This window comes from Chelonia mydas, chromosome 7 (genome assembly GCF_015237465.2).
Source record: "Chelonia mydas isolate rCheMyd1 chromosome 7, rCheMyd1.pri.v2, whole genome shotgun sequence".
Taxonomy (NCBI): Eukaryota; Metazoa; Chordata; order Testudines; family Cheloniidae; genus Chelonia; species Chelonia mydas.
In genome coordinates, this window is record NC_057853.1 from 82,863,309 (window position 1) to 82,890,347 (window position 27,039).

At 43.9% G+C, this 27,039-nt stretch overlaps 1 protein-coding gene across 1 annotated transcript in view; it reads left to right on the plus strand.

Annotated features, from left to right (window-relative positions):
* Positions 1 to 5,550: 5,550 nt before the first annotated feature.
* Positions 5,551 to 27,039, plus strand: part of LOC102936629 (microsomal triglyceride transfer protein) — a 32,119-nt gene continuing 10,630 nt past the window's right edge. Inside the window, exons 1-12 of the mRNA XM_007054667.4 lie at positions 5,551 to 6,170; positions 9,854 to 10,035; positions 12,245 to 12,388; positions 13,684 to 13,791; positions 14,294 to 14,410; positions 18,032 to 18,171; positions 18,624 to 18,777; positions 21,019 to 21,176; positions 22,095 to 22,263; positions 23,735 to 23,842; positions 23,971 to 24,183; positions 24,942 to 25,156. Of these exons, the coding sequence (XP_007054729.2) occupies positions 6,104 to 6,170; positions 9,854 to 10,035; positions 12,245 to 12,388; positions 13,684 to 13,791; positions 14,294 to 14,410; positions 18,032 to 18,171; positions 18,624 to 18,777; positions 21,019 to 21,176; positions 22,095 to 22,263; positions 23,735 to 23,842; positions 23,971 to 24,183; positions 24,942 to 25,156 (1,775 nt within the window). The 5' untranslated portion in view covers positions 5,551 to 6,103. The remainder of the gene's footprint in view (positions 6,171 to 9,853; positions 10,036 to 12,244; positions 12,389 to 13,683; positions 13,792 to 14,293; positions 14,411 to 18,031; positions 18,172 to 18,623; positions 18,778 to 21,018; positions 21,177 to 22,094; positions 22,264 to 23,734; positions 23,843 to 23,970; positions 24,184 to 24,941; positions 25,157 to 27,039) is intronic.

Below are 27,039 nucleotides of genomic sequence, written 5' to 3' on the forward strand. Positions count from 1 at the left end.
CAGGGCATCTGGTCACCCTAGTGGGCCCCCATGGGGGCAAAGGAGCATGGCGTTGGGAGGTCGGCCCCCAGAGCAAGGGGCCAGCCAGGGGCAATGGGGCATAGCATGGTGGGGCCGGCCCCGCTCCACCCAGCTCAGTGCAAGGGCACTGTATACAAACCGGCAATTGCCAGACGCACGCTGGCCCACCCAGTCCTGTGCTGCCAGCATGCCCCTTCCCCTCGGGGGTGGGCCCATGCCATGCCACACAGCCCCTGACTCCCTATGCCCAGCGTCCCCAAGAACTTCTATGTCCAGCAACCCCCCACACAGACCCTCCACCACAAATGCACAGAGGCCTGCACACCACCACCCCGCCCAGCACCCCCACACACAGCCACACCACTACTGCCCAATGCACTTCCCCACAGCCCACCACCACAACTACACAGCACCCCACTCAGAGCCCCCACTGCCCAGCGTCCCAACACACAGACCTCCCCCACCGTCCCCAAAGACACCCCCCACTGGCCAGCAGCCCCACACACACCTCCAGAGACCCACTCCCTCACACCCAGTACCCTGGCCACACTCACCAGCCTTGCTGGAAGGTGACAGCATCTGCCAGGCTGAGCTGGCAGCGCGGCCAGGGCCAGTCCAGTGACAGGGCAGGGAATCACTCTGGCCTCTCGGGAGTGGCGCGATTAGCCAGGCTAGGGTCTGCCCCCACCCTGGCCGGACTCCCTCAAGACCCACTTGCCTGGAGATAGGGTGACCATATGTCCCCGTTTGGCCGGGGCAGTTCCCTTTTTAAGCTCTGACCCAGCCATCCTGACTTTTTTGACAAAAACGGGCAGTTATCCCGATCAGCTGGCAAGAGCAAATGAACAAATGCCCAGTTTACCAAAAAAGTCTGGTGCGGCCCCCCCCAGCAGGGCATGGAGGACCCGGGGGGGCGGGGGGAAAGGGGTGGCGACGCGAGGTGTCAGGCAGCAGGGCATAGGGGGTCAACCCCAGCCCCAGCCAGAATGGAGCTTGGGGGGGTTAGGGGCCAGTCCCAGCCCCTGGCAGCGGTGTGGGGAGGGTGTCAGCCCTAGCTCCTGGCAGTGGTGCGGGGAGCTGGGGCAAGGGAGGGGTCAGCCCCCTGTCCTGGCAGCGGCATGCGGAGCGCAGGGTCAGCCCCTGACTGCAGCGTGGGGAGCTGTGCGGGAGGGGTCAGTCCCAGTGGCAGATTTAGAGTTCATGGGGCCCTGTGCTCAGCTTCATTTTTGGGGCCCCTCCTTGGGACCCAGCCAAGAAAAAAAATATTCTCTCTTATCTCCCCCCATTTTTCATTCTTTTTTTCTTCATCCTCCTCCTATAAGTAATAGCAAGTAAATGAAAATAAAGTGAGGTACCTTGATTGTTTTTGTAGTCTAACTTATTTTTCCACAGACCACTTGAAAATCGCTGTGGGTCTCGGCAGACCACTTAATGATCTTTCCAAATATTGTTTGTACCATTAGCTAACTGCTGTAAAGCGCTGTGTATAAGAGCGCTTTATAAAAAAAAAGTAAAAAAAACATTGGGGTGCAGGGTCGGGCCAGACTTAGGGTGCAGGAGGGGGCTCAGGGCTGGAGGTGCAGGGTCTGGGAGGGAGTTAGGGTGCAGGATCAGGCTGGGGGTTGGGGTGCAGGGTCTGGCCCAGAGTTAGCGTGAGGGAGGGGACTCAGAGTTGGGGCAGGAAGTTGGGGTGTGGAGCGCTGACCTGGGGCAGCTCCCATGTAGTGCGAGGGGTGCAGGTGGGGATGTGGGGGGTGCAGGAGTCAGGGAGGGCAGGAGGCTGGGGGTGTGTGAGAGGGCTGCAGGAGTCAGGATTGTGTGTGTGAGAGGGGTGAGGGAGTCAGGGCTGGGGGTGCAGGGTCTGGGAGGGAGTTAGGATGCAGGAGGGGGCTCAGGGTTGGGGCAGGAGGTTGGAGTGTGGAGCGCTTACCTGGGGCAGCTCCTGTTTGGTGCGAGGGGTGGGGATATGGGGGGGTGCAGGAGTCAGGGCAGGGGGCTGGAGGTGTGAGGGTGCTCCCAGCCCCCTGCCGTGAGTGGCTCATGGCAGGAGGCTGGAGGGAATGTCTGTAGGGGAGTGCGGGGGCCCCACCTTTGCTCAGCCCTGCCCTTATTCCACCCCCCCTCCCCAAGGCCCTGCCCCCGCCTCTTCTCCGCCTCCTCTCCTGAGCATGCTGAGGCCCCACTCCTCCCCCCTACCTCCACCCCTACACCAGCAAACAGCTGTTCGGCGGTGAGGAAGCGCTGGGAGTGGGAGGGGCGGGAACACGGCACGCTCGGGGGAAGAGGCGGGGGAGGGGGGAGCTTGGGTGCCCCTGGGTGTGGGTGGAGCCTGCCCTGCAGCAGGAGCCCCAGGAGCTGGCAGGACCAAGCTTCTGCCCCCGCAGGAGAGAGCGGTAGGAGGGGGGGGCGGAAAAGAGCTGGAGGTGCCTTACTGCAGCCCAAGCAGAGTGGGCCAGGCCGGAGCCCCTTTGGAGCCTGGGCCAGGCGCCATGGTAAACTCAGTATTGAGGGCCACTGCAGCCAGAGCAGAAACTGGAGATGTTGAGAGGCTTAATTAGGGTTTCTGACGTGCTTAGGTGAAAGGTGCCATAACACTATAATGTTGTATTACCATTTCATGTTGCCACCGAGATTTCAAGTATCAGAGGGGTAGCTGTGTTAGTTTGTATCCACAAAAACAACAAGGAGTCCAGTGGCATCTTAAAGACTAATAGATTTATTTGGGCATAAACTTTTGTGGGTAGAAAACTACTTCTTCAGATGCATGGAGTGAAAATTACAGATACATATACTGGCACATGAAGAGAAGGGAGTTACCTTACAAGTGGAGAACCAGTGATGACAAGGCCAATTCAATCAGGGTGGATGTTGTCCACTCACAATAACTGATGTGGAGGTATCAATACCAAGAGAAAGGAAATTGCTTGTGTAGTGAGCCAGCCACTCCCAGTCCCTGTTCAAGCGCAAATTAATGGTGTTAAGTTTGCAAATGAATTGTAGAGCTACAGAAGCTCCTCACCAAGATTTCAAATTACTGCAAGCATTTGCACCGGAATATCATGGATATTGGAAATTTTCGCCACAGAGCTTCTGTCCAGTGGCCACAACAAGAAAGTAAGCTGGGTCTGGTATTCTATGCACATGCAGAGAATTCAATAACAAGCTGCTCATTAACAAGTTGAGGTGCTTTATTGTTGTCCATGCGTCTCTTCAGTTCAACTCTATTTCTTAATAAAAGTAGTGTTCTGAATCAGAATCACATTAGTTGGCTTTTCGGGAGACAGGAGCAAATCTACAAAGGAATACAATCGTACTGCATGTAACACTTATACAATACCAAGTCAATCTAGTGCCCAGTGCTATAGAGGTCTGAGATATTGAACTTCTGCCATCCAAAGCCCATAGACCAAACCATTAGAATCCTCTGCCCCACAAACCAGTCAGTCCAGTCTCCAGCCACATTGTGTGCGTGTATGCACCAAAGTGATGTGCTGGTCTGTAATACGTTTCCTTGCCTCAAACACAGGTTACATGGAAATGAATGAATGAACAGGCATCCCACACCTGGCTGTGTACTAAAACAGCTTCTGAGTGCACTAAGTGACTCCAAACATGGTGCAGAAAAGGACAATGGTTCTGAGAGGAATGGGAGCTGATGGGATGGGAGATGAGATCATTGCATGACCATCCATTCCATGAAGCAAGCTAAGCACCATTACACCTTACTGTGAAAGATCGGAATTGGAATTTTAAAGATCTCGTATGTTATTTAAAAGTGGTTTGCCAGCAGAGCTAGGCATAAGCAGACTAAGCAATTGCTCAGCACCCTGAGCGGCTCAATGGGGCCCCCTTAGTCACTTTTTAGTATGTGTTGGGGGGCAAAATATTCCTGCTTAGGGCCCCTAATGGGCTAACACCGCCTTTGTAATAATTGCCAGATTTGTTACTTTTTACATATATGTCACCTTTCACTGAAGAGCTCAAAGTGCTCTGCAAAACTTCAAAACACCCTTGTGAGGTGGGTGAGTTTTATGCCATTTTACAGGAAGGGAAACTCAGTCTACACTGAGCTTTTAGCTACCAGTTTCAAAAGCAGGGTAAGCTGCAAATGGCATTGCACCAATGTAAACTGTGCGTGCACTATGGATTTGCACTAGTGCAGCTGCACCAATGGCTAAAGTCCCAATATAGACAAGCCCTAAATAACTAGCTCAGTGAGTCCGTGGCAGAGCTAGGAATAATGTCATGGAGTAGGATTCAGAAGGACTCAAGTCCTATTTTGTATATGGGCAATCTGTGAGGAACTAGGCATGACCAGTTCATCACCCCATAACCTATGTTAAGAGTTTATAAATAAACTAGGTCAAACCTTTCTTCACAAAAGTCCTGTTAGAGCTCTTGTTTTTCCCTCCTTTCTCTGGCTGCACTACACTTCCTTACCCTGCCAACACATCTGACTGAAATGTAAGACCCTGTGAAATGCGAGGCACACAGTACTTGGTATAGTCAGACAAGCTCCTGAGAGGGCAAGTGGGTCAGCAGGAGAAATGGGGCTGGTAAGTGAGCATCCTTTGATCTCTAGCCAGATCCTTCATGCACGGCAAGATTCAGTCTTTAGTTATCTTTCCTCTCCAGCGGTCATTACTCTCTCTGCATACAAATCCCTTCCTAAAGCCCATTTCAGTTGTGACTCAGAGATGCAAACTGATTAAGGCCCCTCTGAATTGGGTGCTTGGAGATTATACATCATACACAAATCTTTCATTTCAGAGTAGTAGCCCTATTAGTCTGTATTTGCAAAAAGAAAAGGAGTACTTGTGGCACCTTAGAGACTAAGCAATTTGTTTGAGCATAAGCTTTTGTTAGCTACAAAATAAATTTGTTAGTCTCTAAGGTGCCACAAGTACTCCTTTTCTTTTTGCAAATATTTCATTGTTTTATTAAAACATTAGGGCTGGAATTTTCATAGGAGATCTAAGGGATTTAGACACCCAATTTCTACTGATTTAGGCTCAGTTTACATCATAGCATTTGTATTCTAGCATGGCCAGTTACCTTCCCACTTGTCATATGTTGTAGATTACAGTTCCCCGGCCTTTTGATTATGAGATTTGTCTATTAGAAGCTCTTCCTGGCGAAGGCCATTCCTTCTTCTGTGTTTGGAGAGCACCTAGCACAATGTGTCTGCTCCTAATGACAAACAACAAACACTTCTCAGATTTATAGAGGAACCTGGATGACGGCATGGCTTGTCTATGTGCTGACATGTGGCTGTGTAAATAGTACTGTTCTCCTAACCCTAATGCCCTACTTTTCCAAATTATTTCCTTCTGAAACAGATTACAATTCTGATCATCTTTCACGGACACTTGGTAAAGTGCTGTGTTAGAGGCCTGAGATTAATTGAAAGCGTGCATTCCAGTGTGTGTGTGCGTGTGTGTGTGTTCTATTCAACAAGCTTCATTCACAGAGCCCAGCTTTCTTATTCCTCTCCAGCCTGGCCCTTTAAGTAACCTGATCCGAGAGGCTGGAACTCCTCCGCCCCTGAAAAGGAAAGGAAGAGGGATGATTCTGCTGCTGCTTTTTTGGCCACTTTCTTGTCAATTTCCCTTCCTTTCTTTCCCTTTTCTTTCTGGTAGAGAGGGGGAAGTGGCTAGGCTTGGAGAGCAGGTATGTTTCAGGGGACAGAGCTACTCTTCTGAACCCCCAGGCAGATTCAGCAAGGGAGACTCTAGACTGTTGCCTTTTCTCCACCCAGAAATCCATTTTGCAGTTTTTGTTGATTTCCTTGTTGCAAGCTTTGGCAAATCCAAATGATTTCCAAACCTTTTATTTCTTTTGCTGCTGCGGCTGCTGCTGGGAGTTGGAGCAAGGGATTAATGATTTGCTTCTCCTTCAATGTGTGATTCAGGGATAGGGAGAAGGTCAGGCCTTGTCACCTGACATTGTGAATCCTGTCAATTCTGGCCACTCTGGAGGGGGTTTGTTGTATTTTCCTCCTGCCCTCCCTTCCTGCCCTGTCCTTTCTCTAGCCTTCTCCTCTTTCCCTAGCACTCTGTTTTGCTCACACACAATCCCTACCATGAATTCACAAGCAGCTTCAGGACACATTTGGCTGATTTTCTTTTTCTTTACCAGCTCAGCAAAAGGTAAGCGACTTTGCACTTCAGCTTTTGAAATGACATGAAACGGGAAAGTATCCTGTGGACCCAAGAAACAGGATGCTCATCACCTTACACAAAACTCTGAATCATGCCTGGTGCTTATTGGAATTCTAGATCTCAAAATTAGAGTCCCATAGTCAAAAAAGAGGAGCTGAAGGAAAGCTCTGAAAATGCTTAGATTTCTAATCTCTTTATGAAAATTTATTAGCATGGCAACTAACAACAGCTTGTGCATCTCCAGAATTCAGGGACAGGTGGCTGTAACTTAGTTTCAGGCTTTGCGATTAGAAGCTTCTCTCTGGGTGCCTGGGAATACAGGAAATACTGTAAAAGAGCCAGCACCAGTTTCCTCTGATACACAGAGAATGGTTTAAGGAATGCAGCTAGATTTACACCTATGTATGCCTGAATCTACTATGGAGTTTTCCTTTCATGGAGACTTTGGTATTCTTTGGGGAGAGTTTTAAAACCTATTTTGCTGGTCATTGTAAAGGATCGGATGACAGAATTCCAAAACACTTCAGTAACCTACTATGTTCGCAATGAATTGGAAGAACAGTAGGTCCCTTTGAGAATTTCAAGCACAACTGTATCTTTAGATAATGGATTGAACGGATTATTCCTCCTGGGAAAAGCCAACACAAAAATCAGAGTCAATCTTTAAGGATATACAAAATATAAAATACACAAGAAGATTGATCTCAAATAATTCTAGGCATACTACATCAAATGAAAAATTAAAGAATATTAAGGCTGAGTTAGAAAAACAAAGACATTCTGAGGCAAGGCCTCTCCAGCATCTTTATGCTAACATGCTGTGGTTAGGTCAATGATTAAATTAGGGTTAGGGGGTTATGACTTAGATACACTTCTCATCACTGCTACTTTAAAACAGACAAGAGTGTATGAAAGGGGGAGTATGTCATCTATTCCTTCACCATCAAATATTCTAGGTTGTCCAAGGTAGGATGGAATGAATGGTCCTCTCTGTAAGGATCCTTCAAACTTTGCTGAGCATGAACATATCCATGGAACTGTGCTATAGGACTAGAATTAATTCCCTGGAAAGAAACCTCTGGCACCCGCAGCAGTGGACAGGAGTAGGAATTGAAAAAGGGACTGAAGTCTTCTGTTGAGAGCTAATCTCCAAGGTCCCATATGAAGTCTTGAAGTCCCACAGCAGGGTTCCCATTTTTATTTACCTTTCAGCAGAATTGTGCAAACTAATCCTTAATGGGCCAATGAATCAATCACTATCAACCCTAGGAAAAGATCTCCTGGCACTCAAATATCACAGTGATGGGCGTGTTACAAGAACCTACACAGAATAAAATAGAAAAGAACTGCACCAAATTAAGAAAATTTTTACAGGTTTCCACTGGTTGACAATAGCAAATGTTATTGTATTATGATACCAGCAATCTGTAATTCAACAGTTTGTAAGGGATTAAGAAATAGCATGAAGGTTCCTTGTAAACTGTGAGTGGATGGAGTTTACATACAGCACTACTCAAAGGTGAATGATAGGGCTACTTAGTAACTTTACCCACGGTCTCAGAGACCACAGCAGATAGTGGAGGAAGATCCTCATCTGATATAATTTGTCATAGCTCCATTGTTATAACTCCATTGACTTCAGGAGAGTTATAACAACTTAGACCAGTTTAGGATTTCCTCCAGGCTGTATATTCAAACTGGTGGTGAGACACTACAGTGCACATAATTAATTTTAGTAGGCCCACATTTGGCTGCTAAACTTGCTGTGGGCCTGTGCTGGGTAATTACATAGACCAATGAACTCTTCCATTCAGCGATGTTTTGTTAACAAAGGTATCTTACTAAATTTTCATCCTTAGTCCTTGATAAACCCCAGAGATATGAGAGATAAGATGGGGAGGGAGGGCTCAGGGAATCCATTCACTTATTTTCTCATTTAAACAAAAACACTTTCCCACAACCACGGAAAGAAGCAGTACCACTGGGCAAACAGACTTATGTGCATTTCCTGGAAATGTTTATCCATTCCTGAAAAATACAGTAAGTATATTGGTAGTGTAGCACAATGTCCTACTTGTATAGGTTGAAGAGGGGGTATGGGGAATTAAGTGTTTTCTAACAAAGATTCATTGTATCTCCCAGTTAGTATTGGTGCAATATTGTCTATTTCAAAAAGCAAAGCAATACAATTCAGAAGTATTTTCATGAGCCCAAGGAATAAGTCATCACTGGCAGAGAAGGGAGCGAACTCCATCAGAGTTTGTGAAATCAATCCCAATTCACCCTTCAATCTGATGATGGAACTGTATCAAGGAGCTTTTGATCAGCGTTCTACATCCCCTCCCAGCATCCATTAGAGCCCAGTGGAGTCCCCCTGCCGCTCTTCCCAGCTGAATCAGTAGAAGCTGGGTTGATCTCATCTGAAAGTCACCCTTTTCACATTCGTACAGCAGCATCCAAATACACATTTGAGGCTAGAACATCAGCAGCTGTAAATTGGGGTAGCTTCATTGAAGTTTGTGCTAATTTACACTAATTGATGATCCAGGCCTTGAAATTCAATTTTCTGGGTTAAATACAATAAATACTGCTAATCCACTCTCAGTTTTAAAAGTGATTCAGTTTATTTTCCTGCTCTGTTGTTGATACACTGTAAAATGGAAGACACAGGCAGATAAAGCAGATAGTTTTGTTGTTGTAAGATAAAAGTGTTCTTTCCCTTTCCAGGCACTGGGTTAGGCTTTAGTGCAAATGACTCAGTGCAACTTTTTAAGGTGATATATATATATATCTTTCAAGCTTTCAGAGTCAGTGGAGTTGGACAGAGAGAAGTGCAAATGACTGTCAGGCATGAGAGTAGATTCATCCCTATTGTCACTCCACTGGCTTCATCTGGAAATGTACATTGCCAGTATTATCATGGACATTAGAAATAGAAAAGGCCTTTTAAGTCACTTGGCCCATCCCCCGGCCAGTGCTGGCCAGCCCTGTTCTGTACAGTGTTTCTAATGCTTTGTGAAGTCTAGTTCTAAATGTCTCCCTGGATGGCAATTCCACCACTTGGGTGATTATGCCACAGGCTACAGATCTCAAGGTCGGGAAGCATTTCTTAGTATTTAGCCAGATTTTTCTCTTTTTAAATTTGAATTCATGGTGCAAGTCCCATTACCAGGCTAAACCTCTCATAATATCATAAATCACTGGTAGTTTTTGCAGGGTTCCACCTAGAGACTCTTTGTACAAATAACAGTCTTCAAAACATCTACATCTGTGAGGGGTGAGTCTGTTATTGGCACTTAGTGAGGAAAAGCAGAGCAGAGACACAAGCTCTCAGGCAGCTCAGTCAAATCTAAGGGTGTGGACAAGGTCCTTTCTAATCTTTACTCCTACTTGTACCCCCTTTTTGAAGGGCCCAGGAATAGGAGTTACTAAAGGCAGGATAAGTGGAGGTTCTTTCTACCAACCCAGGCCTCAGCAGCAGGACCAGGGAGAATAAGAAAACATACGTATTTATCTCAGGCAGGTTCTGGTCCAAAGCCCATTGAGGTCAATGGGATTCTTTTCATTGCCACTTAACCTATATGCTGAGATAAATTTGAATGCAAGACCATCACGGGTACCAAGGAATGTGAAAGTGTATGGGTGGCTTCAGTTCTGGTCTCCTTTCATAGGGAACTTGGAGACACCATCTTTCCAGCCTGGAATCCTATATCAATATCGCTACTCACTGGAGGTGCAGCTAGATTATGTCTCAAGGTTGTCCTTGCAAGGAAGTCGGATGCGGGCTGAAGCTTTGGTTCAGGTGCACCTGCTCTGGAGAAATCTTGCAGGGGAGCAGCTTCTCCAGATCCAGGTATGTGATGGTTTTGTCCCCTAGTTCCTGCAAGCCTGAGAAAACCTGTTAGTACTTCTAGTACCAACAGGCTATGAGGATTTCCTTTTAGCTCAAGTGGTAGAGCTACTACTGCTGGATCATCTTGGGCTCCATCGACAACAGATTCCTTCCATGTAAGTAGATTAAGTTTTTACTCAGGCATGCTGACTGTGGAAAAATGGCCAGTGGCTCGTCTTTATCCAAACATTAATAAGCCAGTTGAGTGCCAAAATGCTTGCCTGAGAGTTTCTTCACTGAATAAACACATAGCAATGCTAATTTCAGTTGGTGGGCATAGGAGACATTCAATCCCAATCATCTTCTGTTTCTGACATAAGTGGTGTCTGTGAAGAGTCTATGAGATATGTTAAAAATAGGGCTGTCAAGCAATTAAAAAATTAATTGCAATTAATCGTGCTGTTAAACAATAATAGAATACATTTTAAATATTTTTGATGTTTTCTACATTTTCAAATATATTGATTTCAATTACAACACAGAATACAAAGTGTACAGTGCTCACTTTATATTTATTGTTGAATACAAATATTTGCACTGTAAAAAAACCAAAAGCAATAGTATTTTTCAATTCACCTAATACAAGTACTGGAGTGCAATCTCTGTCATGAAAGTTGAACTTACAAATGTAGAATTATGTACACAAATAACTGCACTCAAAAACGAAACAATGTAAAACTTTAGAGCCTACCAGCCCACTCAGTCCTACTTCTTATTCAGCCAATCTCTCAGACAAACAAGTTTGTTTACATTTACGAGAGATAATGCTGCCTGCTTCTTGTTTACAATGTCACCTGAAAGTGAGAACAGTCATTCACATAGCATTGTTGTAGCTGGTGTCACAAGATATTTACATGTCAGATGCGCTAAATATTCATATGTCCCTTCATGCTTCAACCACCATTTCAGAGGACATGCGTCCATGCTGATGACGGGTTCTGCTCGACAACGATCAAAAGCAGTGTGCACCAACACATGTTCATTTTCATCATCTGAGTCAGATGCCACCAGCAGAAAATTGGGGTGTTTTGTTTTGTTTTGGTGGTTCAGGTTCTGTAGTTTCCACATCAGAGTGTTGCTCTTTTAAGACATCTGAAAGCATGCTCCACACCTCGTCCCTCTCAGATTTTGGAAGGCACTTCAGATTCTTAAGCCTTGGGGTCCAGTTCTGAAGCTATCTTTAGAAATCTCACATCTCACATAGAAATCTCACCTTCTTTGCATTTTGTCAAATCTGCAGTGAAAGTGTTCTTGAAATGAACAACATGTGTGGGTCATCATCTGAAACTGACATAACATGAAATATATGGCAGAATGTAGGTAACACAGAGCAGGAAACATGCAATTCTCCCCTAAGGAGTTCACTCACAAATGTCATTAATGCATGATTTTTTTAATGAGCATCATCAGTGTGGAAGCATGTCCTCTGGAATGGTGGTTGAAGCATGAAGGGGCATATGAATGTTTAGCATATCTGGCATGTAAATACCTTGCAATGCCGGCTACAAAAGTGCCATCCGAATGCCTGTTCTCACTTTCAGGTGACATTGTAAATAAAAAGCGGGCGGCATTATCTCCTGTAAATGTAAACAAACTTGTTTGTCTTAGTGATTGGCTGAACAAGAAGTAGGACTGAGTGGACTTCTAGGCTCTAAAGTTTTACATTGTTTTGTTTGTGAGTGCAGTTATGTAACAAAAAAAATCTACTGTAAATTGCACTTTCACGATAAAGAGATTGCACTACAGTACTTGTAAGAGGTGAATTGAAAAATACTATTTCTTTTGTTTACCACTTTTACAGTGCAAATATTTGTAATAAAAAATAACAATATAAAAGTGAGCACTGTACGCTTTGTATTCTGTGTTGTAATTGAAATCAATATATTTGAAAATATAGATGAACATCCAACAATATTTAATACATTTCAATTGGTATTCTATTGTTTTGCAGTGCGATTAAAACTGGGATTAATCACAATTAATTTTTTTAATTGCGATTAATTTTTTTGAGTTAATCACGTGAGTTAACTGTGATTAATAGACAGCCCTAGTTAAAAATGAAATCTGTGGCTCCCCTCAAGTCAAATGGCCAGAGGTGCTGGGAAGTGGGACACATACACGCTCTGTGACCTATACCCTCATAGCTTCCATCTGTGTTTTGTGGTTTTAGATCCAAGACCTAAAAGTCCACCATGATTCAAAACACGAGAAGAGTCAGAATGTTACCGGAGACCCATCCACTGAGGTTGTGCTGGGCAAAGAGGACACCGCAGAGCTTCAGCTGCCAGTTTTCCTCCACTGGAATAACGGGAAGGTGTGTTAATAGTACCTCACCCACAGACACACAAAGAGCCCCTAAAGAATCCCTATTCGAAACCTGAAGAGTCCCTCATTTTCCCTGCTTTACATTCTTGCCACCCTCAAATTTCTATGTGGTAAGCACCACTCTTCTGGCTATGAACCCCAAGATGAAACTCTCCTCAGATGCTATCAGTGCTGCCGTTTAACTGGCTAGTGGGAGTGACTGTTGAGTAGCAGAAGGCATTCCCTTTTTGGGAAAAGGTGCCCTATCCCAGCCTTTCAGTGTCTGAACGCCGACCAGCCCAGACAGTTAGTCACTTCACTTCATGCACTAATGGAAGGCACTCCGATATTATGGTGAGGAGGGTGTTACGAGCACCTATCTAGAATAGAATAGAGCAAAGGAAAGAAATTGGAAGTAGATCTTCCACACAGCAGTGCACAAGATGACCACAGAGTCAGCCAGTGGGCTCCAGGTGTGATAGTTCTGTTGAAATATAATAGGCTTGAGCAGTCTGGGTTAGCAATGGTGGCTCTAGGTCAAAATTTTAGATGGGAGAGTGTTGGTCATTGCTGCACAGAAGCTCATTACTTAAGAGAACTCTTGAAAGCTCTCCTACACCCCACCCTACTCAGACCGTCTGGCCTATGCTGTAACTTGTAGGTTGTTCAGGGACGTACAGACACTCTTTCTGAAGTCCTGCTATTGCTACAGAGCCCCCTGCTCTGTTGTACGTTACACAATTGGGTGGTCTACAGGAGCTGCCCCTGCACTGGTCTTACATTTACTGTTCAGTTAACAGCTGTGGATGCCTCATAGGAGTCAGATGAAGATAAAAGAATGTTATTTCGACTCAGTAGAGCAGTATTCCAGGTACCCACAAGTGGAACTGCCACTGCTTTAAGGTTTGCGCAAAGTGGAGAGGACTCACTTTTTAAAAAGACTTTGTGGCCATAAATGTATTGTGAAATTAAGCCCATGCTAATCAGGGATATCAGTTTTCTTTTGAAGTCTTTCAAAACAGTGTAGTCGTCACCTAGTTCTAGTGCAGTGACAGCACAATGAATATTTCTCTCATCCCCCATGGAGTCCCAAGCCTGAGGTTCTCCCTACTGCCCCTTAATCTGAAATTTTTCTCCACCTTGAACTTCCATATCAGTCCAGAAAACCCTTCTGAGAGCCTGGGGAGAGGGGAATTCTCTCATTATCATGCTCATCATGCTATCTCCATGCCTTCATGCTGAATTCTTGTCCCTTTCTCAGCAGTCTCAGAGATTCTCTCCCATAAATCAAATTTCTCCTCATAGGTAGAAGGCATCTACGGAGATGGAGGAGGAAAGCCCCAGACCTTGAATCTGAAACAGGGCCTCATCAGTCTCCTCCAATACCAGCCACATTCTGGGACAGCAACTGAGGTAGGAGCAGAATATAGTTTTGTTTTAAAGAAAAATATGGAGGAACCTGATCTTAGTGCATCAGTAAAACCATCCCTGGAGTGAGAGGGTGTTTCCCTCTCCAAACCCATTCCTCTCTTCTGCAATTGCCAATTAGTGACAATTACAATAATGTTTTTCATAATTTCTGTGATTACATTCATGCCTTTTTTGTGTTTACTTGCTATAATGACTTAAATGTCAAACACCCATGTGGGTGTGCAGTTGCCTGGTTTTTTTTCATACACTCACCTTGTTGCAGTAACTATGCGAGCTAGAATAGGCATACATACAGAAGAGGAGGCTTTTGAGTCTCCTTTTCAAAATATGGCCCTGTATCTGGTTCTGTGCAGATTTTCCACATAATTTGTTCTAATTGGATTGCGTCATTTTTGTGTATAGTGAACTGTATTTTGTTCTGCCATAAGTTCTACTCACACATTATAATTTCATGACGTGATTTCTTATATTTGCTTGGCTTCAGGAGGATGTTTCTGGGAGCTGTCAAGTCACATATGTTGTTTCCAAGGATTCCGTTGTAAAGACAAAAGATCTGCACAGCTGTATAAGGCCGAAGTTTGGATTCACCTCCGTTAACAAAGTAAGTCCATTCCTACATTGATGGTGGTGGGTTAGAATGTTCCTGCCCCAGTCACACCCCTTTTAAATGTACTGCAGTCTTCTCCAGATCTTACCATAGGGTCAATAAGTTCAGGGAGGTCCCAGAGTGAACAGTCTCAGGTGTATTATGATCATTTCATGCTGGGGCTTAAAGAAAGCTTTGAAAAGAAAGAAAAGTTCACTTTTGAAGCCTCCTTGGGGTCTCTTCTGCCAAAGGTTGGTGGCTACTGAAGAATTAAGGCAGAATCAGATTAAATGATCATTCTGAGCCCTATGCTCAAAAGGAGCAAAGGAGACTGAATATCCAGAAATATTTGCTAATAGTGAAATCAATTGGATTGTGGAAGAGTGTGACAAGGGAAATGGCAGCAGCCCCAATGGATGGTTTCAGGCATTCAGACCTGGTAAAATTAGGTACAATTCTACTGAAGCTAGTGGCCTTACATCTGCCTATGCCAAGAGTGATTTGACCTATATCTTAGATTTCACTGAAAGCACTGGAGAAAAAACTGTAGTGACAAACATGCACTGGCAAGGACTGGCACTATAGATGACCTAATAGGAATATTTATATTTAAAAAAAGCCATTTAAATGTAAACATGGCACATTTTCCCAATGAAAATAATGGAATTTCTGCCAGGGCCAAATTCATGAGGATACAGGTTTGTGCAGAGTGGATGTGTGCGTGAGGATGAGGTGGAAGGCCATGGTAGAACTTTAGGGCTCAGTCTAATAATTCCCATTGACTTACTGGAAGTCCTGATCAGGATCAGGACTATAGGGCCTTCACTGGGCTGACAGGCAACATGGTCAAGTGAACTGAGTGCTTGGCTAGAACTCAGGAGACCTGAATTCCATTCCTAACTCTTCCACAGGCCTGCAGTAGGACCTTAGAAAAGTCACTTCACCTCTCTGAACCTCAGTTTTCCCATCTGTAAAACAAAGCTAACGATACAGACCCACCTTTCTAAAGTGTTTTGAAATCTACAGATGTAAAACACTGTATAAGAGCTGGGTGTTATTACTCTTATAATTCACTATGTAAACTGGGTCATTGTATCTCATGTACAAACATTCACAAAGCAAACCTGGTAGTTTCCTGCAGCTCTATTCTTCCCCCGCGACTTCTCCATTCATAAAGAATCCTCCAGATAATGGCCCAGCTGTTCAGATAATGTCTCCTGAAGTTATCAGAGGTCTCTGAGTGAAGTTGAGGGCAGCAGAGAGGTGATGGTGAAGTCTGGCAAGTGCGTCATTCTTTGAAAAAAAAAGAATCTCGTTCAAGGTCACTCTGCAGCACAGCAAGGGAGCCAAGCATTTTTGGCTTGGGTTCACTTTTGATAATTTCTGTTTTTTCTCTCTTTTTTATTTGTTGAATGGCCTTGTGAATAAGCACACTAACCTAGTAGGCTTTCCCTTTCTGTGCTTTCCTTTTTCACAGTAGATTTGGGGGTGGGGGTGGGGGTGAAATATGCCGGATTGACACTGCTGCAGAATGAGGCTTCTCTTTATCCACAGAAGATCCCCTCACATTGCCCCTTTAATATGATTTGGTCACACTCTGTATTAGGAATCTGTTTACACATTGTTTATAAGGGGTTACTAAACAAATAATAGATGTTACAAATGTGAGTTGCTTGCATTATAGATGGTTATAAACACACCAGTAGAAGATGTTAAAGATATTTATAAGCCATGATTATATTGACCTGCTAGGCTTTATAACAATGTATAACCTGTTACTAATTCCCTGAACCATAATTCCCCGCTTTCACGGTATCCCTTAATTGTAAGGATGTTGGGGATGAGGATGAGGGTTGTCTCTCCCGATTGTCTGAATGTTTGTGACCAGAATGAGTGTGATATGAGGCAAATGCAGTAGGGAGTTACCTGGAAAGACCTGTAGTGCTGTCAACAGAGGCTGATGGAACGCAATCCAGAATCTATTACTGTTGCCTCGGGAGGCATTCACTTCACATTTGTTTATCTAGTGATTGCACAGAACACTGTGTATCTCTTGATGGCTAAAAGGAACAGCCAAGCTACCCAAAGCATAAGAGATGCCCTGTGTTAATACATTTTGTTGTTCATCTCTGGAGACCCGGACTCAAATATGGAGTAAGTCAAAAGTGAAATGTGTTTGGTGAGCTCAATATAGTCCCTGGGGCATGTGCCCGTAGCACAAAACCACTACACACAATTATGTATCAAAACCCACCTTCAGTGCCTTTTCCTGGGCCACTACTTGGGCAGTCCTGTGCTGTACATGAGTGATTAGAGGCTGCCTGACCCCAGACACTAATTCTTTCTCCCCTAGTCCAAAATCCCTTCCTGCTACTTTCACTCTGAGAAAGTGTCACTATTTTCCCCTTTAGGCTTTGGCAATGACAATTTGTAATACACTGAACCTTCCACTGGATGTCACTGTTCCTCCACACTAATCTCTGCTACAGCGTGGGAACCTGACAGGAAACATCTCTCTTTAGTTTAAGTGCTCCGGTGCTGAACATGGCGCCAGATGTATCTTGGAAAACCCATTCCTCCCATGCAGGCTGGATGTTCCTCTTAGAGCCTGTTGTTCCACTTACAGAAAATTGCTTGTGGGAGTTATGCATGTTCTGGCAGCAGTGAAGGGATTAGCAAAATCCTACTGGTGCCCAGAGAATGCCCTAAGAGTAACTATCAGCTTTGTGCTCTACAGTTAGAAATAGAAAATAGAGTAGACATTTCTTTATTTTCCTTTCATACATTTTAAGATGAATCTGGTGTTCATGAAAGGGTAGGATTGAGTGAATAACCTTCCTCCGCAGTCCTTGTTGAAGACGGCCCAACTCAGCTCTGCCAGCCCACAGTGCAGGAACTGAACTAGAGTGTTCCATTCTTGGGCCCTACCCCATAGAGTTATTCCAATGCACTTGAGCTCTCAGATAAAGTGTCTCCAACTGTCCTAGTCCTGTCCTCTCACAGCTCAGCCAACCTTCCTCATTCCTCTTCCAGCAACTCCAAGCCTGTGCCACCTCACAGCTCTTCAGTGCACTTAGCTGTAACCTGAAGCAGGCCCTCATAGTCTACTACTAGATCCCAGCTCATCTTAGCCAATAGACACCAGTCTTAACCTGCGGCCACCACTGATATCCCTGCCTTGGATTCCTAAATAGTTCTGTCTCTGTACTTCACTTCTGATCTGACCCATCCTCTGCTGAACCACCTCTTAGTTCTGCTATTGCATCTCAATCCCAAGTTGCAGGTTGCCTTGTCATTATAGTCCTGGACTCCACACAATAATGCCAATATATACAATGCAGGACCTTCTACTATTATAGTCATAGATCTATCCAGGCACCTCAAACCCCACAAACAACATCTCCTACTAGTTCAGTCCTGGGCATCTTCCCTACTGACCAGAAACTGACAAAGCTGCCAAATTGCATAGTGGTTCTGTGATGAGGTGGTTCTTTCATCCAGTAGGCTCCAGGGTAAGACTATCAAATGCATAGATACAACTTTTGTTAGAAACAAAAAGAAGCGCAAACATTGAAAGGAGAACAAGAAAGGAATAGATTGGCAAAAGGATAATGTGTTTGTTCCATTCTTTTGCAGATTTTTGGAGTTCTGTGGCAACCCACAAGCAAAAGCTTTTACTCTGTACAAGGAAGTCTCATCCAGTCAGTGCTGTCGGAGGAAAGCCACGAGGTCTCTCCAACCTTGAAGTCCTCCATTGGCACCAAGATCATGTCAAGGTTAGTGCTATGCTGGTTCCAGAGGCTTGCATACACTGAGTAGGCTGGAATGGGATCAATGTCTCCCTACAAGAGTTGGCAGCTAGGAGATACACTCCTCCCGTGTGGGCTTGATGTCCTTGTTATGTCTTGATGTGGGCTGTGGAGAGATGATGAGAGATAAAAATTGGACACACTGAAAAAATCATCCCAGAGGATTTATATTTTCTGGCTCCTCCATAAACCCAGGGCAGGCTATGGGAGTACAAAACACACCCCAAAACTGAGGGGTCCTTCACTCCTCTTCATTTTCCCTTGCATCTTCTGGAATACTAAATGCCCTTTATTTACCACTACGTTCATTTCACTTCACCTCATAGGGTACACCATACTGATACCAACATATGTCCTAACCATTCCCTAAGAGGTTTAAAAGAAGAAACCCTTCTCAACAGCCTCTTTTCTCTCACCAGACAGCAGCTTGAACTCGTGTCTTCTTCGATGCCTGGCCCTGCAGAGACTCCTGTACAAAGCCTTCAGGAAGCTCTGGCTGGCATACTGGAAAAGCACCAGCCTATAAGCACAATTAGCCCGCACTTCAAGAGAACCTGCATGCAGTGCCCATCGGTGAGTAGCACCAAATGCTTGCAGAAGAATTCTCTTTCTAATGTGACACTTGGGAATGCAAAACAAAGTGAGATCTAGCTGGAGAAGGCTGAAGGGTCTGAGAAGTTTAAATAGAAAATCAGTACACACAGTGATGGCAAGGAAGGGCCAACAGCAGCTACACACCCAGTATCTATCACTGTGAGATTAAACACAATGGCTCAAAAGAATTCTCTGGCTAACTTTGGCCTGGGCAGTAGGTAGGGAGATTGTCCACCAAAGTCTCATGATCACAAGGGCTGCTTCATTTCGTAAAGTAACGAAGTACTAGTGTAAAGACACTTTTTCTAGTGTGCCCACAGGGAGAAAGGCAACTAGAGATTCTTGCTCTAGGCAACACCAGGTAGGCACATGAAATACCTACTGAATGTCAGGTATTCTTATAGTTTTCCATAGTTCCTCAGTCTGATTGGAATGTTATGTAGGGTCCCCAAAGTGCCGCATACGTTTTCAAAATGTTGTTGTTCATCTGCAGCACTGGAATAAAGGGCTCTCTGAGTAAACCCATGGAGTGTGGTAAGCCTGTCTGCTGTTATGTACTCTGTAATAATACACACACAGCTGTGAACATTAAGACTATTGTACTGAAAGAGGAAGTATTGCTCAGGATACTGGGGCTACACTCCATTGTTTTTGGAAGTGTGATGGGTTCTTTAAGAGCACCTGCACAGTAGCCACCAGCGATGGAAAGAAGGAACCATGGGTGAAAGTTTCATTCCAAGGACAGCACCCCTAACAATGCCCATGTTAAACATTATTTGTATTCTAGTGGTGCCCAGGGGACCCGGCTGAGATGGAGACCCCCTTTGTTCAAAGCCCAGTAAAAAGGATAGTAAGAGCCAGTCTCTGCCCCAAACAGCGTATAGTCAAAATAGATGAAGAGGTGAGGAAAACAGAAGCACAGAAAGGTGAAGTGACTTGCCCAAGGTCATACAACCGTGTAGTGGCACAGTCAGGATAAGAATCCAGATCTTCTGACTCCCAGTCCAGTGCACTATCCACTGGACCATGCCTTGTACAGGTTGCCTTATTAAAGTGGTCAGACCCTTGATAGCGTTCCAAGCCCTCATTGTACCAGCTGGGGCTATTAAACTGTCAATGCACAGCATAAGTTTCACTCTGTCTGCTCTTCAACACACGCTTCGCAGACTAGCCCATTTAAATGCATTTTCTCTGGTTTTGTGATTTTGTGGATGAAGCAGTTGACCTTAGCCATCAAACTTTTCAGTTTCATGTCAGGTTGCATGCCAAAGGCATAGCCCTCTACTCCATTATGAACCCACTTTCCTGATTGGTCAGAGGTACTGTCTAGGTCCTTGTCAGGTGTTTGGCCTCAGTAACTAGTCCTGGAGGTTCACTGCTCACATGCTTTTCTTTAAGAGCTTTGATGATTGAAGGTCAGGCATTGAAATTATTAGCTTTTCAAGGCTGGTGCTTTAACTCCCCTGCTTGATCTTTTTCAAAGGATGATGGGAAACCTACAGCAGGAGGACACCTGGTATCTGGGACTCCTGAGAGCTGAGTAAGGAGTAACTTGCCTTGCAAATAGAGAGGCCAAGATTCAGCTCCCACTTCTCATTCTTCACACTGTAGTTCTTCGCTTTGTAGTTTCTGCATGTCCAAAGTTGTCAAGTCCACCCATGTTCCCTGTGAGGGAGCAGAGGTGTTTAGTAGCCTGGAGCCACACCTCTGAACTTGTCAGCCCACGTAATATAAATGGAGTTGAACTGGGTCAATACAAGGCACTACAGAAGCAAGGAATGCTGTTGATGCAGAAGGTAGTACGCTTCCCTCTGAGTCACTATTTAATCAGTGTCCCAGTCTGGTATTGCAAGGGGCGGGGGGAAATGATGGAACATTTGCTGCTGGCAACTGAGATCTTGATTGTCTGTGGTCATTAAATATCTCATGGAACTTTTTACAAGAATAGAGATATTAGTCCTGTCCAAATTGCAGCTGGACCAAAATATTCTGCCTACCAAAATCCCCCTTGCAGTGACATGGTATTCTTTATTTCTGTCCTAAATATTTGGATCTAATGTTGTTGCTATCTGTGGAAAGGCTGCCAATGTCCATGCCAGAGATGGCTGCATTTAAGGGATGGGTGAAATAATCCCTGTCTTTATACTGTGTACATTTTGTCCCTTGCTATGGCATCGATATAAAATTGCCTTTATTGATAATATGAGTATTTGTTTTCAGCTCAAAACATATTTGAGGACTCTTGGTAACAGGAGAGTCAAAATGGATGTCTCCAAGGTGTCAACAACCTGGCAATTCCACAGGTTCATCCAGATGCTGCGTGATGCCAAGAAGAGGGATGTCCTCCAGCTGCTGAGGAAAGCTCCGGAGAAGATGGTGTAAGTAAATTCCCCAGTGACTGTCTGTTCAGAAAAGACAACAGCCATTCTTACAGACACCTGTTCACAAGGCAGTTTCTGGACTCATTTTAATGATTAACCACATTTCATTCAGGCAGATGCGAAAAGGGCACATTATCATTCCCAGTATCTCAAATGACCAGTCTGAAGAAGTTCAAGGGCCACTTTTTTTAAGGACTTGGCTTTTTTTTACAAGATACCATAAGCTAATTGAATGTTTCTGATGCAGATTCAGCACATTTTAGAGTAAAACGCTCTGGGGAACCTTTCGGAGACACATGCCCCATATAAATGCAGATCCCTGCTCTACATGTCCCATTCAGTAATTCCAGGACAATGTCATTTTTCACTTCCTATGCTGAACTGTTGCATGGTGTCACTGTGCGCTTTTAAAGGCTGCTGCCTTCCACTCAAGAGATGGTTGCATTTCAGTGCTAGGTGAAATCCATATGTGATTACATATATATGGTTCCAGTTCATCAACTGCTGTAAATTAGCTAATTTTTGGATGAAAGCTTCTCCATATGGTAGCTTATTATTTATGTGTATAATTTATCCAATTGAAGCTGCAAAGGATGTTTATATAGGTAGAATGTAAATTGAGCTGGAATTACCCTGCACACTTTTGAAAAGCCTCTGGACCAAATTTAGCCCTGATGTAAGTGGGTGCAGTTTCACTGACTTCAATGGAGGACTGAATTTACTTCCTTATCTGGAACCGGGGGAAACAGAAACTAGGGATCATATTCTCAGCTGGTATATATCAGTGTGGGTTCATTTGACTTTAATGGACCTATGCCAGTTTACACCAGTTGAGGATCTGGCCCCAAATGCTTCCATCCTCCCCATGTTCAGCTGTATATAGCGCACATAATTTGCTTTCTCCTCTCATTCCAGTACCTTCTTCATTGATGCTGCAGTAGCTGCCCAGTCAACAGCTTCCTTGGCAGCTCTCTCTGAATTTCTGGATTTTAGCAACAAAGGACAAGTGCCCCTCCTAGAGCAGTTTCTCTATGCTGCAGCCTTCTCTCCTCGGCCCTCAAAAGAACTTCTGCGCCTGGTGCTAGTAAGTCAGAGGCATTTCCTCTCTCCCCTTCTGCTCTTTGGTGATCCTACTACTGGATTTGGACTTCATCCTGCTCCCATTAAGTTAATGGAGAAACTCCCAGTGACTTCAGTGGAGCAAGATCAAGCCCTCACAAAGGAGAAAGATAAAATGCTAAGTATGTCCTTTGTCCATCCAAGCACTTAATGAAGGGACTTCAGCAGCAATCCTCATGATTTTGGACAAAACATTGCTATGTATTAAGGGGAGCAAGTTGCCGAGGTGTATTGACTAGAACTGGTTGACATTTTTTCAGTAAGATGGGGTTTTTCCTCCCATCAGAAATGGTTTGTTTGGGAAATGAAATTTTACATGAAAAACTGTTGACTCTTTTTTTCATTATTTTTCAATTAAAATTTTATCAAAATCATTATGGAAATGGTTATTAACATGTTAAAATTAAGGAAAAACAGGTTTGATAGTCAACAAAAAATCAATAATGATGTTAATTAACATGTTAATAACAATTGGGAAAAAAATTCAGACAATGAATGAGTTCATTTTGATCTCAAAGTGGAAATAATTCTGAAATGTCAACATTTTTTACAAATCTTTTTTTCTCCTCATTTTTCAGCCAGTATTGATGTTGACATCTCAATAACTGTACTTACACAAGGCTACAGGGAGTGGGGAGGGAGGAAAGGGAAATGAGGAATTCTGTGAAGCAGCCCCTAAAACCATGGTTAGCTCTGGCAGCCTGAGATCAGAGGGGCACTGAGAATGATCTCCTGCCACCATGTTGTTATGTAGGAAGGCAAACCTAAGATGGAATTGGAGTTACTTTTTACATTTCTGGAGTAACCAGTGGGCCAGTAGGAGTATTCCAGGCTGGCCTCAGGACAGAGCACAGCCTCATACCGTCCACAGTAGTGGAGCCTATGAGAGCTTGGAGGGAAGGTGTTTTTACAACCTCTGTTGACAAAGACTTCCTTTGCTCAACAGTAATCCAATTATGGCCTGGAGTTGGCCTTCAAAGGGAAGCCTGTGCAGCCCTCCTCAGCTAGAGTTCTGAGACCTCATAAAGTAAAAGAAGGGTTTATAATGGAGGGAAAAGCTGTCCAGGATCTTTAGGACTCCATCCAGGACATGCAAAATCCCACCAAAGGGATTAAGGTGGGAGAGGAAAATTCATTTTTGTGTAAAATCCCTCTATTTAAGATATTATTGTACATGAATACTTGAAATGGGAATAAACACTCTGAGGAAATATGTGGCATGACTTTATATCAGTGGGCTGATATAGACAGTAAAAGCTTAATTGCCTGCTATGGAAACCAGAATATTGAGGGTCTAGGCCAAGGCAGATGAGAGCAAAGCTAGAGAGACTCTCTCACTAAACCGTTTGGGGGTTATAACTAAAACATATTCTCTCTCTCTCTCTCTCTCTCTGTCCCTTCATCCTGCCTTCATTTCTTTACACCCACTCTCCCAGGACAAGCTGAATGGAAAGGAGTTAGACCCTGCCATCTGGGAAACAGGCATAATTGTCATTGGCACTCTAGCTGGCAAGTTGTGCCGGATGAAGCTGTGTGGATTGCAGGTGGGTTTCCTGACATGATTGCTGCAGTTATTCATTTCAGCCCTCCCCTTTTTTCCCCACAACTGCCTGAAAATTGTGCCATGCTTCTTTTTCACTCTGCTCTGTTTCTCCCTCCTCCACATAAACAGGAAGTAGGACTTGGAATGGAAACTGTTCTGAGAAGATTAAGAGACACCAAGGAGAATTCTGAGATAATCATTTACCTGTTGTCCCTGCAGAATGCCCTGCTCCCAGAAACCATTCCTACCCTCCTGCATTATGCAGAGGAAGGGTCTGCAGGGGTCTCAGGTACAGCAGTATCTGCCCTACAAAGGTTCTCCTCTCAGCATATCACTGGTGAGGTATGGAACGAGCCTACTTAGAATCAGAGCTTTTCCTTATGCATTTAAAACACCCTTCCATGAAACAGCCCAAGTGTCCGTATTCCAGGAAGTGTATGGGATATCATTCTCACCAAGTCACTTTGTAACTACCAGCATTCTCAATCTATCGCATCTGGGATAATGCTTCCTTAAATTTTAGCCGCTATTCCCAGAAGTCCCTCTGTCCTGCACTGAGAAGGAAATAAGTGGTGTGCTTGCCCCATGGTGCTTAGATGGATGTATCCAATTAGCAGAGTCTCCGTGTGATGACTGGACTTGCTGAGACTTGTTCTGCACATTACTGTAGCTGATATTAACTGGGAGCTTTGTGGCTCATAGGCATTAGCCATACCCAGGGAGCCAGCCCTTTACCCAAGTCAGTAGGAAATGTGATAGTCTTTTCAAATCTGACAGTAGTTTCATAGATCTCAGCCTATCTTTCTAACACCTAGCGGTCTCTCAACTTTTCTTTCCGAGAGAGCATTCTCCATGCTTTGCCACCACTGGGAGAGATGCCATCTAGATTAGGAACAGGAGGTGCTCTGCAGGGCTTTGGTGATGACTATACTTCCGGTTTTTTTTCCTGGAGTTATAAATAGTAGATCTTCTGTTGAAAGCCCAAAATCTAGGATTCCACGTGCAAAATATAACATGAAAGTGTAGAGTGAGATGCAATAATTATATATTTGGTGTTAGGAATGGTGAGAAGTAAAGTTTTAACTATATTCTGGCATTAGGTGAAAAAGGCAATGAGGAGGATTTTCCATCAGAAAAACAGAAACTATGAAAAAACCTCTCGACTGGCTGCTGCTGAAATTCTGTTGGACAATGAGCCTTTGCCCATGGACCTCACCAATATCCTGCTGGCCACCAGAGAGCTGGAAGCAGAAATGTCAAAATTTTTACTTTCGAAAATCCAGACTAGTTTACATTCTCACCATCACCCAGCCAGGTGAGTATGGAGACTGGAAAGTATTAATTGTCACTTTAAGACCCAAATCCCTTTTTCCTTTCTTCCTCTAAATACCCTCCATCGCCTTCCTCTTTTTCCTCTCTTTCCTTCTCTCCAACATTCTCTCTCTTCACTCTCATCTGTTAATCTTTCCCTTTTTGTTGTTTTTTCCCTTAAGCAAACTAATTTGATTTAAGTTCCCAGATTTGTTGCCTCAGTCCAGTGGTATTCTATGTGTTGAAGGCAGTAAACAATATTATACGGAACACCAAAATGACAGTGTAAAAACTGTAGAGGTGTTCGGAAGCTAAACTACAGGGTTGCAAGATATCTATAAAGTATGAGCAATTATAGTAGTCTTTCCAGATTCTCAAAAAAGCCCAACCCAACAGCTGACTGAAATGCAAAAGTTTTTGAGCTGGCAAATAGTGATAGACTCGAGGAGCTCAATCTATTTAGCTTAACAAGAGAGAAGATTAAGGGGTGATGAGATCACAGTCTGTAAGTACTTACATGAGCAACAAATACTTGATAATGGGCTTTTTAATTTAGCAGACAAAGGATAACAAGACCCAGTAGCTGGAAGTTGAAGCTGGACAAATTCACACTGGAAATAAGATGTAAATTTTTAACAAGGAGAGTAATTAACCACTGGAACTATTTAAGGCATGTAGGGGGTGGATTCTCCCTCAGAGACATTTTTTAAATCAAGATTGGATGTTTTTGTTAAAGATACACTGTAGTTCAAACAGAAATTATTTGGGGGGAATTCTATGGCCTGTTGTATACAGGAGGTCAGCCTAGATGATTACAGTGGTCCCTTCTGGCCTTAGAATCTATGACATATCGCACCAATGTATTTGAATACATTTATTCAGGTAAAAAAGTGAATCCAGTTCAAAGGTATTCACAGTCTCTTCATTCATTTTCTGCAAACATTCATAACAAGCAACTTTTCATTCACAAAAAATATATGCAGAAAGGGAAAGTGTTGTAATGCTCCAATGAACAGATATTCACAGGAGTGTTCACATAGCTATCTTGAAAGCTCTTTGGGGATTTGGCAGTCATCCAGTCAGGAAAGAAACAATACCATGATCATCTACATAACAATCACACGCTCTGATGGCAAATCATTTGTAAGCAATTCACAGGGCAGGATATGTTTGCACAAACCAGTTCTTAAATCATTTTGAATAACAGACTAAATCATAAAAAAAAAAATCAATCCGTTTGCGGACAATTCACCAATAGAAGAAGACTAAGTTTACTGACCACATTGGCTAGTGTGACTACTTCAGCCATCTCTAGGACATCACATTCTATTCCTGTAGGAATATAACTACACCCAGACTAAGGAAGCCCTGAGCTAGGAAAGGCTTTTATACCGTTTCACAACTCTACTCTGCTCCACCCTCTCTCCCTCATTTTCTTCTTCTGTCCTGCTCCATGTTCTTCTGTCCTTTTTATGCTGTAGAACCATCAATTACAACCACCACCAAGCCTCAAACTTATGCACATCATGAATAGTTGCCAATGCCATATGGGATATCGCTGAGCTACTTTCTCCCTCCTTTGGGAAGATACAAAAGAAGAGAAAGATTATAAAGGAGCTGGTTTCGGTAAAGCTGTTTTTATGCCATTTAAATTGTTCTCAATGTGTTGTTCATATATACATACATATATTTAAGTGCATATCTCCTAACCTCCCTATAAAACCTTCCATAATGGCAGCTGCCTTTTCTGAGTTTTGATTTAGATTCAGGTTTCAGAGTAACAGCTGTGTTAGTCTGTATTCGCAAGAAGAAAAGGAGTACTTGTGGCACCTTAGAGACTAACCAATTTATTTGAGCATAAGCTTTCGTGAGCTACAGCTCACTTCA